Below are 13,552 nucleotides of genomic sequence, written 5' to 3'. Positions count from 1 at the left end.
AAGACAATATTTGAAAATGGTTCAAAATAAATCCATCATCGCCACTTGATCTGAACATTGGCAACAAAAACAGATCAATGTAAAAGTAAATGAATTTGATTAACTTAAAGGTTGAAAGAGCTTTTAAATTCAAATCCAAGTTTATTATGAATGGGAATATTCCTAAATGTTCCTAGATATTTCCCCTCTTGTTGTTACTTGATCTGATTCCAGGTATCCGATCCGGTTCCCGTTCATGGCATTTTTAAGTGATTGGTATAAAGTCTATGATTGAACTCAAATCCTGACGCCTGTTGTTGATTTTGTTCATTAGTTTCTACATCAGCTGCACTTCTGCTGTTAGTCATTGAGCCTGTCGCTGCGTTTTGTAGCCAGTTTGTTAAAATGACAGCCTTTTTTTATTTACAAGGTTTGCTAAAATGAGCATCAAATCAAGGGAAAGATGAGACATTTTTCATATTTGGATCACTAGATCAGGGCAATCATAGTTTGGATATCCTGAATATACTTCAGAATATCAAACAATCACAATAAGTGTAAATATGTAATTGTTTTCATGACAGCATTACCAAGAGAAAGATGTCTCAACTTACTTGGGTTAAACCCGACTCTACCCCTCACTGACCTTCTCCTTCACTAGATAAAAGTAATTATTTTTTTATATACACAATTCATCAGGTACAATGACCTTTCTAGGGTGCTATTTCAAGAAAGCATGATAATTTAAACTTTCTGGAAAGACCCTATTAAGGGAAAAATAAATAAATAATAATAATAATAATAATAATAATAATAATAATAATAATAATAATAACATTACATTTTTGACAAATTTCCTGCAAATCAGTCATTTTAAGCTGCAACAGTCACAGAAACCCATGGTAACATCCCGGGGGCCTGGATGAGTCCATCACCTGCAGCTTGTGTGTGCGTTCAGCCAGCTCGCCCTTGGCCCGCTCGCCCTCGGTGACCCGGGCCATGAACTCCTGCAGCTGACCCTCCAGCTTCTTCCTCTTGTGCTCGGACTCGGTCTTTGCTTGCTGTAAGGTTTTCACCTCGTTGGCCAGCTCCTTGTTGGCACTCTCTTGGCTCTGTTTGGTCTTTTCCAGGTTAGCTTTGAACTGGATAAAAAAAAACATAAAAACAATAGAGATGTTAAATGCTAAGCTAAACTGCGTCTGTTTGTAAAAGCGTGGTGATAGTCCAATACCCTCTTGGCCTGCTCCAGCTGCTCGGACAGCTCCTCCAAGGCAGTCCCATGCCTCTGTCTCATCTCCTGGATCTGAGCCTCGTGGTTTTTCGTTTCCTCTTCGATGGCTTTCTTCAGCTCTGCCACCTCCTGCTCACGCTTGGTTCTACTCAGAGCAGAGACCGGGTTTTAAAAGTGCCTCGCCACGATTAGGGAGAGTGGAAATAAAACCAGAGGAGGATGTCACCTGAGCTCCTGCTGCGCCGCGGTCGTGTCCAGGGTGTCTTCCAGCTCCGTCTTCAGCGCCTCCAGCTCCTCACTCAGATCCCTCTTGAGTTTCTCCGCCTTGTTCCTGGCCTGCTTCTCGGACTCCAGGTCCTCCTGCAGCTCAGACAGCTGGGCCTGCAGCTCCCGGATCTGCTTCAGCGCGTTGTTCTTCTGGCTGGTCTCCTCTTCTCCCCTGCAGACGAGGGACAGAGAAGATGACTTATTCTAGCTCTCAGCTTTTCACATGTTGATGTTATAAGAGTTTTTTTAGCTGCAGATGTATCCCTTGACACAAATGATCAAGAGCACACTAAAGGAACAACATGTTATTGCATATCATGCTTTTGGAGTTGTCATAAAAAAAAAAAAATTTTCTACTTAATAAAAGAAACTGAGTTACTTATCTGCATCTTTTAATGTATTTCTAGTAGTGCATAAAAAAGGCTTAAATGAAAAACCTGCAGAATTTTCCAGGTTTTTATCTGTTTAATCGATTATCATCAAAATAATTGATAGATTAATCGATAAGTAAAATCAGCCCTAATTTCCCATACATAACCCTTAAACAAGGTGTAGATGACTACAAAAATACATATTAATTTGTTTCATATATTCAGCTGAATAAATGGTCAGACCTGGTTTGCATCATCTGCTGTTCCTCCTCCTTCTTGCTCAGCTGGACTTTGAGCTCCTCTATCTGGGACTGCAGCTCGCCTATCTGGTCCTGGAAGTCAGACGTCTCTCCATCCAGCTTCCTCTTGGCCTTCTCCAGCTCCTGCCGGGTTTTCTCCTCTTTCTTCAGTCTCTCTAAATGGGGATTAGAGCAGCACAGAGGCTCAGGAAATAAGACATTACAAGTCTTATTTCTTTAATCTCTGCTTTATTAGCTACTTACCCTCTAGGTCCACCATCATCATCTCCTGCTTGTTTCTCATCTTTCCTAGATTTTTGGCTTTCTCCTCCTCCTCAGCGAGCATCGACGTCATTTCATTGATTCTGTCTTCAACCAGCTTCTTCTCCTGATGAAGCATAGAGAAAGCTTTGGAATAAGTCTGAATATATTTTGATTTCTAAAAAAAAACAACTAAACATTTGTATCTGTTTTAAGCCTCTCTGACCTTCAGGAACTTGGAGTTCTGGTCCTCCAGCAGCAGAATATCCTCATCATACTTCTTCATCTTGGCTTCAGCCGTAACTTTCTCAAGCTGAAGCTTCTGCCTGGCAGCCTCCTCCTCATCCAGCTGCTCTTCCAGGTCCTGGAAACATAAATTACAGCAAATACAGTTTAATTAGCAAGCATTTTGTTATTTAGAACAAAATCTGATCAACATTTCCTCTTCCGATATCTGAAGGCATCGGTAGTGCTGGCCGATACCAATCCGATACAGAAAAACAGAACTGAATTGACTTAAAACATTTCATTTTTTAAAAATTCAGACATGAATGTAATTAATTACAAATTTATTTGATAACCCTGCACCAGTACAGCACATTTAAATGAACTAATAGTTTGAACAGCTTAGTCAAACATGTAAAAACAACTTTAATTTATCCAGTGAGTGCAGTTAGGAGTAGAGCAGCCAATGTAAGCTTAATACCAAACTGAAACTAGCAAAAACATGTGAAAATAAAATGTATCAAAAATTCTTTCAAAGGTTTCAGAAAGCGAAATTACGAATTTTAAATATAATGTAAAAATAAATAAAGCATTTTGTCGCTCAGAGCACAAAGCATAGAATTAGACTGAATAGATCTGCCCTCAAGGCCACATTGTCACAGAGACACCGACTTTTTTTCGATATCGGGACCGATACAGATGTTTATATCAGAGCGCTGCATCTCCATTCATAACCCAGAACTTCACAGTTTTACACTGTTTGACTGTAATGATCCAGGCCTACTGGACACACACCTGGATGTGGGACTGCATCTTCTTCTTCTCGTTCTGCAGCCCCTGGTTCCTCTCCTCCTCCTCCTCCAGCCTGGACTCCAGGTCGTGCAAGATCTCCTCCAGCTCTTGCTTTTTGGACGCCAGCCGAGCTCTCATCTCCTCCGCCTCGGCAAACAGCTCCGTTTCCGCCTGCAGCTGCTCCGCGAGGATGTTCTTCTCTTCCATCAGCTGCGCAGAAAAGCAGCGTTAGACCCTCTGATCCGCACAGGAGAGCAGAAACAGACATGAGTTGAAAAAATTTGGAGAAAACCTGGAAGAAATGTTTATTTAGGGAAGAACTTCAGAGAGTGACTTAAAAATAAAATCTCAGATGGTAGTCATACCAGATCTGATTTTAATTGATTTCATTTATTTATTTCTTGCTCGCTTGCTTTCTTTCTGAAAAACAAATGATTTATTTTTCTGTCATTTTCTGTTTAATTATCAGAATGTGATCATAATATCAGTAGAAAAAAGACAACAATTTCACCACAAAAAAAATCACCTTCAAATTGCAAGAAAAATTGTTTTAATGAAAAAAAAAGCTGCTAGTATTGAACCTTTTCCCAAAACAGACACAGTTGTTTAATGATTGTTTCAAAAGTTCTGCTACTGACAATAACTTGATGCTAATATGTTAAAATATTCAATATTTCTAAGAAGCATTGAACAAAAACTTAGTACTTTGCTATAAATAAAACTTACACCAAAGTAGAAATTCACAAGACGCTCAACATTCTTCATTTGTGGTTTTTTATTTTTTTGTATTGAAGTTTTCATAAAATTTCCACTTTATTTTGGTAATGTTGCAATTGTATTCATGTAATATTATGACCTTATTAATGTAATTTGAGCAAAAAAATTTTAGCCAGGCCCTAATGTTCTGTCCTAATATTAAGGTCCATATAAACAGAAGTCATAAAACCCACAGTAAAGATGGCGGCCGTGGGTGTGCTGACATCACTCTGAACTCTGGAGACGCAACAAGTTCATTGGTGAAAACAAATCTAAAAATTAAATTTTGAATTTGATGTTTATAGACATCGAATCTGACTTATCTTCAGCTATTTCTCTAACAGGAATGTGTGGAAATTGGAAATTCAAATGCAGGCCACACTTTTCAGACTTTCATTAGTTTAAATCTCTTTACTGCAGAAGCATGCAGTGGTCTAACGTAGAGACTTTTAAAAATACATTGAAGTTTGTAGTTATAGTAATGAGACAAAATATGAGTAAACGCAGGGGGTGTAAGTTTTTTTTTTTGCAAACTGAATATTAAATATGTGGTTGTAAATAACCTGCTGGTGTTTCCTCTCCATCTCCACCAGCTCTCCTTCCACCTTCATCTGTTTCTCCTTCACTTTGACCAGCTCTTCGTCTTTAGCCTGCATCTCCTCCTCCTGCCTGGTCACCTGCAGCAGCGGCTTCACCTGCAGTTACAGCGTCAAAGACTTAATATAACACTTTAAAAACATCAAATAATAATAAAAAAACCAAAAGGTATACCTTGGTAAACAGCCTCCACCACTGCCAGTGACGAAGCTTCAAGTAAGCAGCACAGTTTCTCTGAAGGACCTTCAGGGCGCTGAGCTGCTGCTGCTTCTTAGCAAAGGATCTGAAGACGAGAAACAGCGAGTGAAACAAAAAATTAAACACCGGTTTGGGTTATATGGTTCATATTTCAACAATCCGGCCTCACTTGCGTGCCAGGTATCCTCTGCAGACGGCCTGGAAGTAAATAATGATGTCGGTGATCTTCAGGTCTCTCTCCTCCTCTAAATGAGCCAGGACTCCGGCTCTGAAAAATATCTTGCTCTGGCCGATACGGAAGAGGTTTCCATCGAGCTCTAGTGCTTGAATCTACAAAAAGAAGAACAAGTTGAAGGTTTTGTGAGTGAAGTTTGATGTGTTTTTTTTTWATAAACATTATGTTTACATGTTTGAAGCCACTACCATTCGCTCGCAGGCCTGCTTCCCGTCCATGAAACCTTTGGGAATGGCGTTGGGAGTGAGGATCTCATACCTGGACATGGAGTAGAGACAAGAAATGTCACAACAGGAGAGTAACAGACATTTATCTTATCTTTTAATTTTTTTTTTAGCATTTAAACATTAAAGCAAATTCTGATGCAACATTTCTACAAGCGAAAGAAAGCATACAATGAGGAAAAGGTTTATCTGTATTACGTATGCAAATTAAACAATGGATGCAAAATACGAATATTTTGAGTCCAACTTCAATAACTTCATTCAGCATGCATTAAAAGCTCATTTAAAATGTAGTAAAATAAGAAAGTACATGGTCTTAATGCAGCCATATTTGTTTTCCTTCCCAACACATCCTGATGTTTCTAAACTACAACACACACAGTCCCTGCTTACTGGTTTCTCTGGTTTTTGCTTTTTTGTGACAAATTTATCAGACAAGAATAACCTGAGTCAACACAAAATTGAATTTTCAGATGATGAAAGATTTATTTGTGGGAGAAAAAGTTCTTTAAAACAAGTTAGTCCTGTGAAATATCAATACCTCCTTTGTTAGATATGTGATATGATGAACTACATTTTGTTGGTTAATGAAGAAATTACCAAGCTAGAGCCTTTTGACATAAAATCAAAGACACTAAATCAACAACAGGCATCACTATTGAGTTTGGTAACGAACCACGGTGCTGTTCATTTAAAAATGCAGTACTAGAACCACGAGATTATGAAAAAAAGCCTCTCATGTGATTATTAATAATAAAAACAAAGGAGAGCTGAAACATTACCTCTGTCTGAACTCCTGGAAAACGATCCGATTTGGGAATCCCTGTCTGCAGATGCGGATCCCCTCCAGCACGCCATTACATCTCAACTGGTCCAGAACCAGGTGGGGGTCCAGCTTCCCAGCCTGGAGGAGACGGGTTGTATGTTTAACTTAATTTAACTTAACTTCAGGCAGGATTGGAAAATAGTAGAATAATCCCCCAAAATACAACATTGGTAAGTAAAATTAATACATATAAACGATGATTTCACACTATTTACAGATCACCAGTTTAATGTTGTGCTGGAAACAGGCTTGCAACTAACGAGTATTTCAGATATCGATTAATCTGGTGATTAACATTAGATTATTTTTTTCTTCTTCTTTGCTCTCTCCTTTGATTTGTTATTTTGTTTGTATTTCCTTTTAATTCATGTAAAGCACTTTGAAATGCCTTGTTGCTGAAAATGTGCTATATAAATAGAATTACCTTACCTTATTCTGACAATTAATTGATTAATCAGATTAAAAAACTGCCACATTGTGTTTATTTCTCATTTAAGCTTTATGTGCCTTACTAGAAATATAATAAAAGATACAAGTAAACAAATAACTCAATTTATTTTATTAAATAAGAAAATAAACATGTTTAAAATGCTGGAACGTAGCATTACATGAGTGCATGCTTGAACATTTGTATCAAAGGATCTGCAGGAATAAAAATGCTGCAAACATTAATATGTGAAAAGCTCAGTCTTTTCTGCTCAACTTATCAATACAGTGTAGGGCTTTTTATCATTTGAAACTAAAACTATGACATTGAGTTCTGTGTAGGACATAATAACAAGACAATATTTTCTTAAATGCAAAATGCATAAATGTTCTGTATAATTTAAATTAATTACAGCTTTGAATATGTTGTTCTTAACACCAATTTGGCTTTTTTTGAGTCTTTATGCACCAATTAATGATTAATAGATTACTAAATTTGTTGAAGATTATAATTGATTCATCCCAATTAATCTGATTAATTGTTTCAGCTCTGGTTTGAAATGGAGTAAAATCAAGCATAAACCTATTAAATACAACCTAAAGCTTGAATAGCCTGCTCGCAGATTTAAGTCCAAGTTGAAATGTGTTTAGTTTAATCACTTCATGCAGTTTCTGTCATTAAATATATGACTGTAGGTGTCCAGCTGTGATCCCACACAGCCGTCAGACATCAGTGTGTGAAAGAGGAAGCTGTGAATCATCTCTCAGTCACTTCACATGTTGACTCACTCGTTTTTCATGGTTGGGGATGATGCAGCGCACAAAGTTGGGATTTGTGTTCCTGAGTGTGGCCATCAGCTTGGACAGCTGCTCTTTGTACAGCTGTCCAACCGTGCGAAACATGCCTTTCTTGGTCTTGTAGGCAGCGCCGAAGGCCGTCTCGTTCATGCCTGCCACCTGGTCCAGACCCACGATCCGGTCCACTAATGGTAAAACAACAACAACAGGAAAAACAAAACATAATAATAGGAGATTCTTAAGATATAGATGGGATTTTTTATTTTTCTGATGTTGTTTACTACTAAATGCTGTGATGCTTCAGCTACTTTAACAAAATAAAAAAAGGAAAGCCAGCAACGTAAAGCTCTTGTGGAGTTTAAATTAAGTCTTGATGTTTATAAGGAAATGCTGCAAATAAAGACTGAAATGTACAGCTGTATGAAGTATTTTCTTTTCTCTTTTGTTTTTTGCAATGAAAGCATGAAGACAACATTCAGACATGAAAACCAGTCTGTTGGTTGGAGTTTATGAAAGGTAGCAGAAACAGAAGTTAAAGTTTGTAAAAAATAAATAGATAAAAAAACTGAAACCTAAAACTTTTTCAATACATTACATATCACCAAATCCCAAAAAGGCTATTATACTTCCCAGCACTGACGTTGTTCCACCACATGAAATTTGACTTAACTGACTGAAGATCTGTAGTGTGAGAAGACAAAATGTGAAAATAACCGAATGGGTGTAAATGTGTCGGGAGCCAGTGATTCAGCCGTCCTCTTTGTGCTTTTCAACAGGTAAAATGGAAAAAATCCAGAGGACATCAGCGGTTCGGCTGCAGCTGTTTGTGTATGTAAAAAAAAAACAGCTGCAAAAGGTTAGGGTATATACTGTTTGTATATACAAACAGTATATACAAACAGTAGGGTATATACTGTTTGTATATAGGGTATATACTGTTTGTATATACTGTGTTGTATATACAAACATTAAATAATAAAGCAGAGCAGAACAATGAGAACTGTTCAACATGAGTATCTAATCAGATAGCAATGTTTAGTCCTTGTTTTCTTTCCTTCTTTTTTGGTTTTCATTTTTATACAATACAGGAACCTGATCTGACTCTTTGTTATTGTGTATTAGTGTACCTCCCTTATAAACACTGAGCTTTAGAATAACAATAAGGTGCACAAAAAGTATTTTTTCAATTATAAATGTGATCAAGTACGAGAAATTTGGTCCAAACAGCTGAAGAATTACTGATTTGCTTTAATGCACTGCAGAAATAAATAAAAAATCTAATTGTGAAACTATTGAATCGTTTCAGCAAGTTCATAAAATAATGTCTTGAATTAAATGGAAGATGTTATGCAACACATATTTTCCACATAACAAATTAATATTTTGAAGTTGGATCAGATATCTGGCCAGCAGAAGTTTCCATGGTTTTCGGGCCAATAAATGACAGCAACAATATTTTGCAAACTGAAATCATCCTTGGATCCAGAGAGTTTGGGAAAAGAAAAAAAAAAAGAAAAAATTTCCATCTGCTGAAGGTTCGGATGAGGCTGCTGGAAGCCAAACGATGCTTTGGTAGTAGACTCATAACAGCACCGGTGGATTGGATCTCAAAGTGAAAACGTACTAAAAAGAACATTTGCAAGGGACATTTTGGTTCCTACCGTCGCTGCAGGATGAGATAAACTGCAGAAACAATCACCAGGGCTCTCTAATTTGAAACACTGCCGAGCGGTGTGTGCATAATGAGGCTGAAGCTCTGACATGAGGCCAAATTCTGATGAAGCCACACAAGTTTGTGCAGCAGGCAATGCTGTCCACCATGTTCCCTCTTTTACCAAACAAAACACTCCAGGAACTGTAAAACATTATAAAAACTCCTGAAACATTCACTAAAATAACCACAGTTGGAGAAAGCTGCAACCATCACGTTTTCCGTGCCTGAGGTTTTACCCAAAACAAAAGCGGAGCCATACAAAGCTGGAGGAATGCGTTGTGATGTATGCGCGAATACACTGATGTCACGGAAAAGGGGATGAATGGGGGCCAGGCAGCTGCAGCGATGAGAGACAGTGAGAAGTACAGAAAGCTGGTTACTAACATTCACCTGGAGCTTCATGGAGCCCAGACACATTGTCATAGAAAGAGGCTCTCTGAAACGTCTGAATGTCTACAGCAACAGAGAGAGAAGACAGGCGTGAGAGAGAGAAGGAAAGTAGGCATGCATACACAAACACCCATTGTTCACACTCCCTCAGGCACAAGTTATTACTGCACTGAGAAGACGTTAGAAAGAGGCCTGAAAGAGTAAAAGTTGGTCCGAACGCTGGCTACTGTTTAGGAGCATGATTTTAAAGCTAATTTATAATTATTTACGTAATACAGAAACCTGTTACAGTGTAAAATAAGCATTTGGTTTTGGAGTGGAGCTGATTCTCTGGAGGAAACTCACCATCTTGTCTAGGGGTGTCCAAGTTGCGGCTCAGAGGGCCATTTCTGGCACCGATTTTGTGCGACCCATGGCTGCAGTTTGAGAATGATAAAAATTTACCTGCCCCTTGCACCGGTGGTTGATGCAAATGAAGATTTTTTTATCTTTAATCAGGGCATAATGATCGTACCATTTTACAGCACTTCAGTTGTTGTAAATATCAAATTGACTTTGGAATTTATGTCCTTGAAATTGGGTCTCTGTCTCTTTAAAAACTCCTGGTCTTTCTGAAACTCCACCTTCAGGAAGTCATCCCAACATGGCTCCTCTATTAACTCTTTAGTGACCTTTTTTTACCAGGGTTTCACTGAGAAGCAGCTCCTATAATGAGTTCAGCTGATGCTCAGCTCCACCAGGTGTTTGCTAATTGCTGCTGGCTAGTCTGAAGGAGCTGAGTGGAGGGAGTCACAGAGTAATGTGAAGAGTAATCTGTGAAGTGGAAACTCCAGCTCTGAGGAGGAGCTTCGTCTTGAAGGCGGGGCTACGTCCAACCAGGTGTTTGACACAGCTGAATGGTTGCCATGGGAGATTAGAGGATTTCTCAAATGTAAATGAAAGGATCAAGTCAACACTCCAAGTATGTTTGTAATGAGGGAATAACATTATAACATGAAACAAATCTCAAATAAGTTGATTTTGCATAATACTGTCACTTTAAAATCTTAAAACAGAAAATGTATTAAAAAAATACAGAAAAATAATAATCAAAGTATGTTGCTTTTCCTTTTTTCATCTAATTTTTTTGACCCACGAGTCTTTTTGACTAAAGGATTTTGGTCCATGTGGCAAAAAGCTTGGACAGCCCTGGTCTAGTAGGAACTTCTTCAAGATTAGATAAAACAGAAAATGCAGATTTAAGGTAAACGGTTGTGCAGCTGAAATCATAGTGAGCTTTAAGCGAAGAGAGACATACCGTCTTTCCAGAGCTCAGCCACAAATTTGTCAGTTGACTGGTGGAGCAACGTGGCCACATTGTCATTCAGAGGATCCATGTTCTTCATCAGCCATTCATCAGCTTTATAGTCCACCTACAGAAACATGACAGGTGATTCAGTTTTTATCTAAGCAGTTGCAAAAGCAAAATTTTCTAGAAATGATTTCATCCCCATTAATTATCCCGAATAAAATCCCAATGAAAAAAAAATACAATCAGGTAGTTCTACAAATAAAATCTGTTTTTTGAGTAATTTATACTGAAAACAGAAATGTAGAACTATTTATTATTATATCAGATTCTAATTACACACTAATTTCACCCATGTTCACTATGGAAATAATGAATCTTGAATGCATATTTTAAAGTTAACACCAGTAGAAGAGGCTTTTAGTCTGCACTCTGTTTGTTTCACTTTTTAATAATAATCTAAGTAGTACATCTGAAGCTGATTTTGACAGAAAAAGAAAATCAGACGACTGGCACTACTTGGGATCACAAGTTCAAATTGTCAAGCCCAGTATTATTCACTAGCAGCACATTATGTTGATATTAGAGGAATGGTTGTTGGATAGCTAAAATTTTCCTATCCCAGGCCTCTGGTGTTCTAATAAATGCTCTAAAATAACCAACCTGTCAGGTAAGCATTTATATTTAAAGCTGAGGCACAAGCATGCTTTTATGTTTCTTTTTTTTCTCTTTTAATTTAAAATATTACAGGCAACGAACATATGGACAACAGGGATATAATAGCACAGTACAACTAGAAAATTTCTGGAGAAATTCAAATACGGCCTGCCAAAGTGTGCCTGTCGGTTGGAACCCAGCTTTCTGATGATAAAAATTAGCACCAATGCTAAAGTAGGCTACTATGTACTGAATAGCATGTGGAGAATCACAAGCATGTTGCGTAATATCGACTTACTCCATTCAGTATGTTTAAATTAGTGTATAAGCTAAAATTAGACAAAATGCTAATGTTAGCCTAAATGCTGCCAGTGCACATGTGGGCTACAACTAGCATGTTATCTTACATTGACTTCCTCCATTCACTGTGCTAAAAATGGCTTATAAATAAACAAAATAGCTAAAAAGGTTAGTTTAGGGAAAAGGCTAATGTGGGCTGCTAGCATTAACAATGCTTGTGCTAATGTTAATGCACTGCCTTCTGATCTGTACTTTTGCAGTAAAAAGTAAAAATCAAATGTTTACTTTGTGGCACTTGGTTACCAGAAAACTCACTCATCTCTTAGCAACAGATTAACAACAAATATTGATATTGTTCAAAAAACATTAGATTTCTTCTGCTCTTTTGAAATACTATACTACTGAACAAGAATTGTGCATTTGGTGAATTTGGCAGGAAAGTGAAAATATTTTGTTCTGTTTTGGTTTTTTGGTCATTGATGGCAAATATATTATAAAACAGACATTCAGCACAAAAGTAAAAATCTGATTTATACTTCGTGGCAGTTCGTTATCAGAAAAACATTGCTCATCTCTTAACACCAAATTAATAAGTAATATTGTTTATAAAGCAAACTCTTTAAATACTGCTTATCTGCTTAGTAATGGAAATTTACAGTCGGTAAATTTTGCAAAAATAAAAATCAGATATTTACTTCGTGGTACTTGGTTACCAGAAAACGTGCTCATCGCTTAGCAACAGATTAACAATTGTTACTGTTCAAACTACAGAAGATTTCTTCTGCTCATCCTCCACTAATTGCTACCTGACAATAATTGTGCATTTGGTGATTTTGGCAGGAAAGTGAAAATGTTTCATTTTGTTTTTTTTGTTTGTATGTTTTTTTGTCATTAATGGCAAATATATTATAAAACAGACATTCAGCACAAAAGTAAAAATCTGATTTATACTTTATGGCAGTTCGTTACCAGAAAAACATCATATCTTAACACCAAATTAATAAGAATTATATTATTTATTAAACATAAGCTGTATTTAAATACTGCTTGTCTACTTAGACACAAGAAATTTTCATTTGTTAAATTTTGCAAAAGTAAAAAACAGATGTTTACTTCGTTACACTTGGTCACCAGAAAATGTGCTCATCTCCTAGCAACAGATTAACAACAAATATTGTTATTGTTTAAAAAAAACACAATATTTCTTATGCTCTTTTGAAATACTATTTATCTTGGACTAATTACAACTTAACAAGACTTGTGTAATTGGTGAATTTGACAGAAAAGTAATTTTTTTTTTTTTTTACTTATATTTTTTTGTAAATGTAAAAATCTGATTGTACTTCGTGGCAGTTCGCTACCAGAAAAAAAAACACTCATCACTTAACACCAAACTAAAAAGTAATATTGTTTATAAAACATAAGGTCTTTTAAAATACTGCTTATCTGCTTAGTAATGAAAATTTACAGTCAGTAAATTTTGCAAAAATAAAAATCAGATGTTTACTTTGTGGCACTTGGTTACCAGAAAACGTGCTCATCGCTTAGCAACAGATTAACAACAAATATTGTTACTGTTCAAAATACAGAAGATTTCTTCTGCTCATCCTCCACTAATTGCTACCTAACAAGAATTTGGTGAATTTGGCAGGAAAGTGAAAATGTTTTTTTGTTTTGTTTTGGTTTTTGGTCATTGATGGCAAATATATTATAAAACAGACATTCAGCACAAAAGTAAAAATCTGATTTATACTTCGTGGCAGTTCGTTATCAGAAAA

At 36.8% G+C, this 13,552-nt stretch overlaps 1 protein-coding gene across 9 annotated transcripts in view; it reads right to left on the bottom strand.

Annotated features, from left to right (window-relative positions):
• Positions 1-13,552, bottom strand: part of LOC103468406 (myosin-10) — a 64,750-nt gene that overhangs the window by 6,735 nt on the left and 44,463 nt on the right. For 3 of the 9 annotated variants that reach the window (XM_008415470.2, XM_008415472.2, XM_017306262.1), the window contains 15 exons: positions 10,827-10,941; positions 9,524-9,592; positions 7,417-7,610; positions 6,158-6,279; positions 5,340-5,409; positions 5,086-5,246; positions 4,893-5,001; positions 4,685-4,816; positions 3,369-3,575; positions 2,575-2,712; positions 2,352-2,475; positions 2,092-2,263; positions 1,437-1,649; positions 1,211-1,355; positions 915-1,121 (listed from right to left, as the gene is read on the bottom strand). In XM_008415470.2, coding sequence (XP_008413692.1) covers positions 915-1,121; positions 1,211-1,355; positions 1,437-1,649; positions 2,092-2,263; positions 2,352-2,475; positions 2,575-2,712; positions 3,369-3,575; positions 4,685-4,816; positions 4,893-5,001; positions 5,086-5,246; positions 5,340-5,409; positions 6,158-6,279; positions 7,417-7,610; positions 9,524-9,592; positions 10,827-10,941 — 2,178 coding nt within the window. The remainder of the gene's footprint in view (positions 1-914; positions 1,122-1,210; positions 1,356-1,436; positions 1,650-2,091; positions 2,264-2,351; positions 2,476-2,574; positions 2,713-3,368; positions 3,576-4,684; positions 4,817-4,892; positions 5,002-5,085; positions 5,247-5,339; positions 5,410-6,157; positions 6,280-7,416; positions 7,611-9,523; positions 9,593-10,826; positions 10,942-13,552) is intronic. The other 6 variants (XM_008415471.2, XM_008415474.2, XM_017306263.1 and 3 more) reach the window with 2 other exon arrangements.

Source organism: Poecilia reticulata, linkage group LG8 (assembly GCF_000633615.1).
Source record: "Poecilia reticulata strain Guanapo linkage group LG8, Guppy_female_1.0+MT, whole genome shotgun sequence".
Lineage (NCBI taxonomy): Eukaryota > Metazoa > Chordata > Actinopteri > Cyprinodontiformes > Poeciliidae > Poecilia > Poecilia reticulata.
The sequence above is the reverse complement of the archived record's forward strand: the minus strand, read 5'-3'. Positions and strand labels throughout refer to the sequence as shown.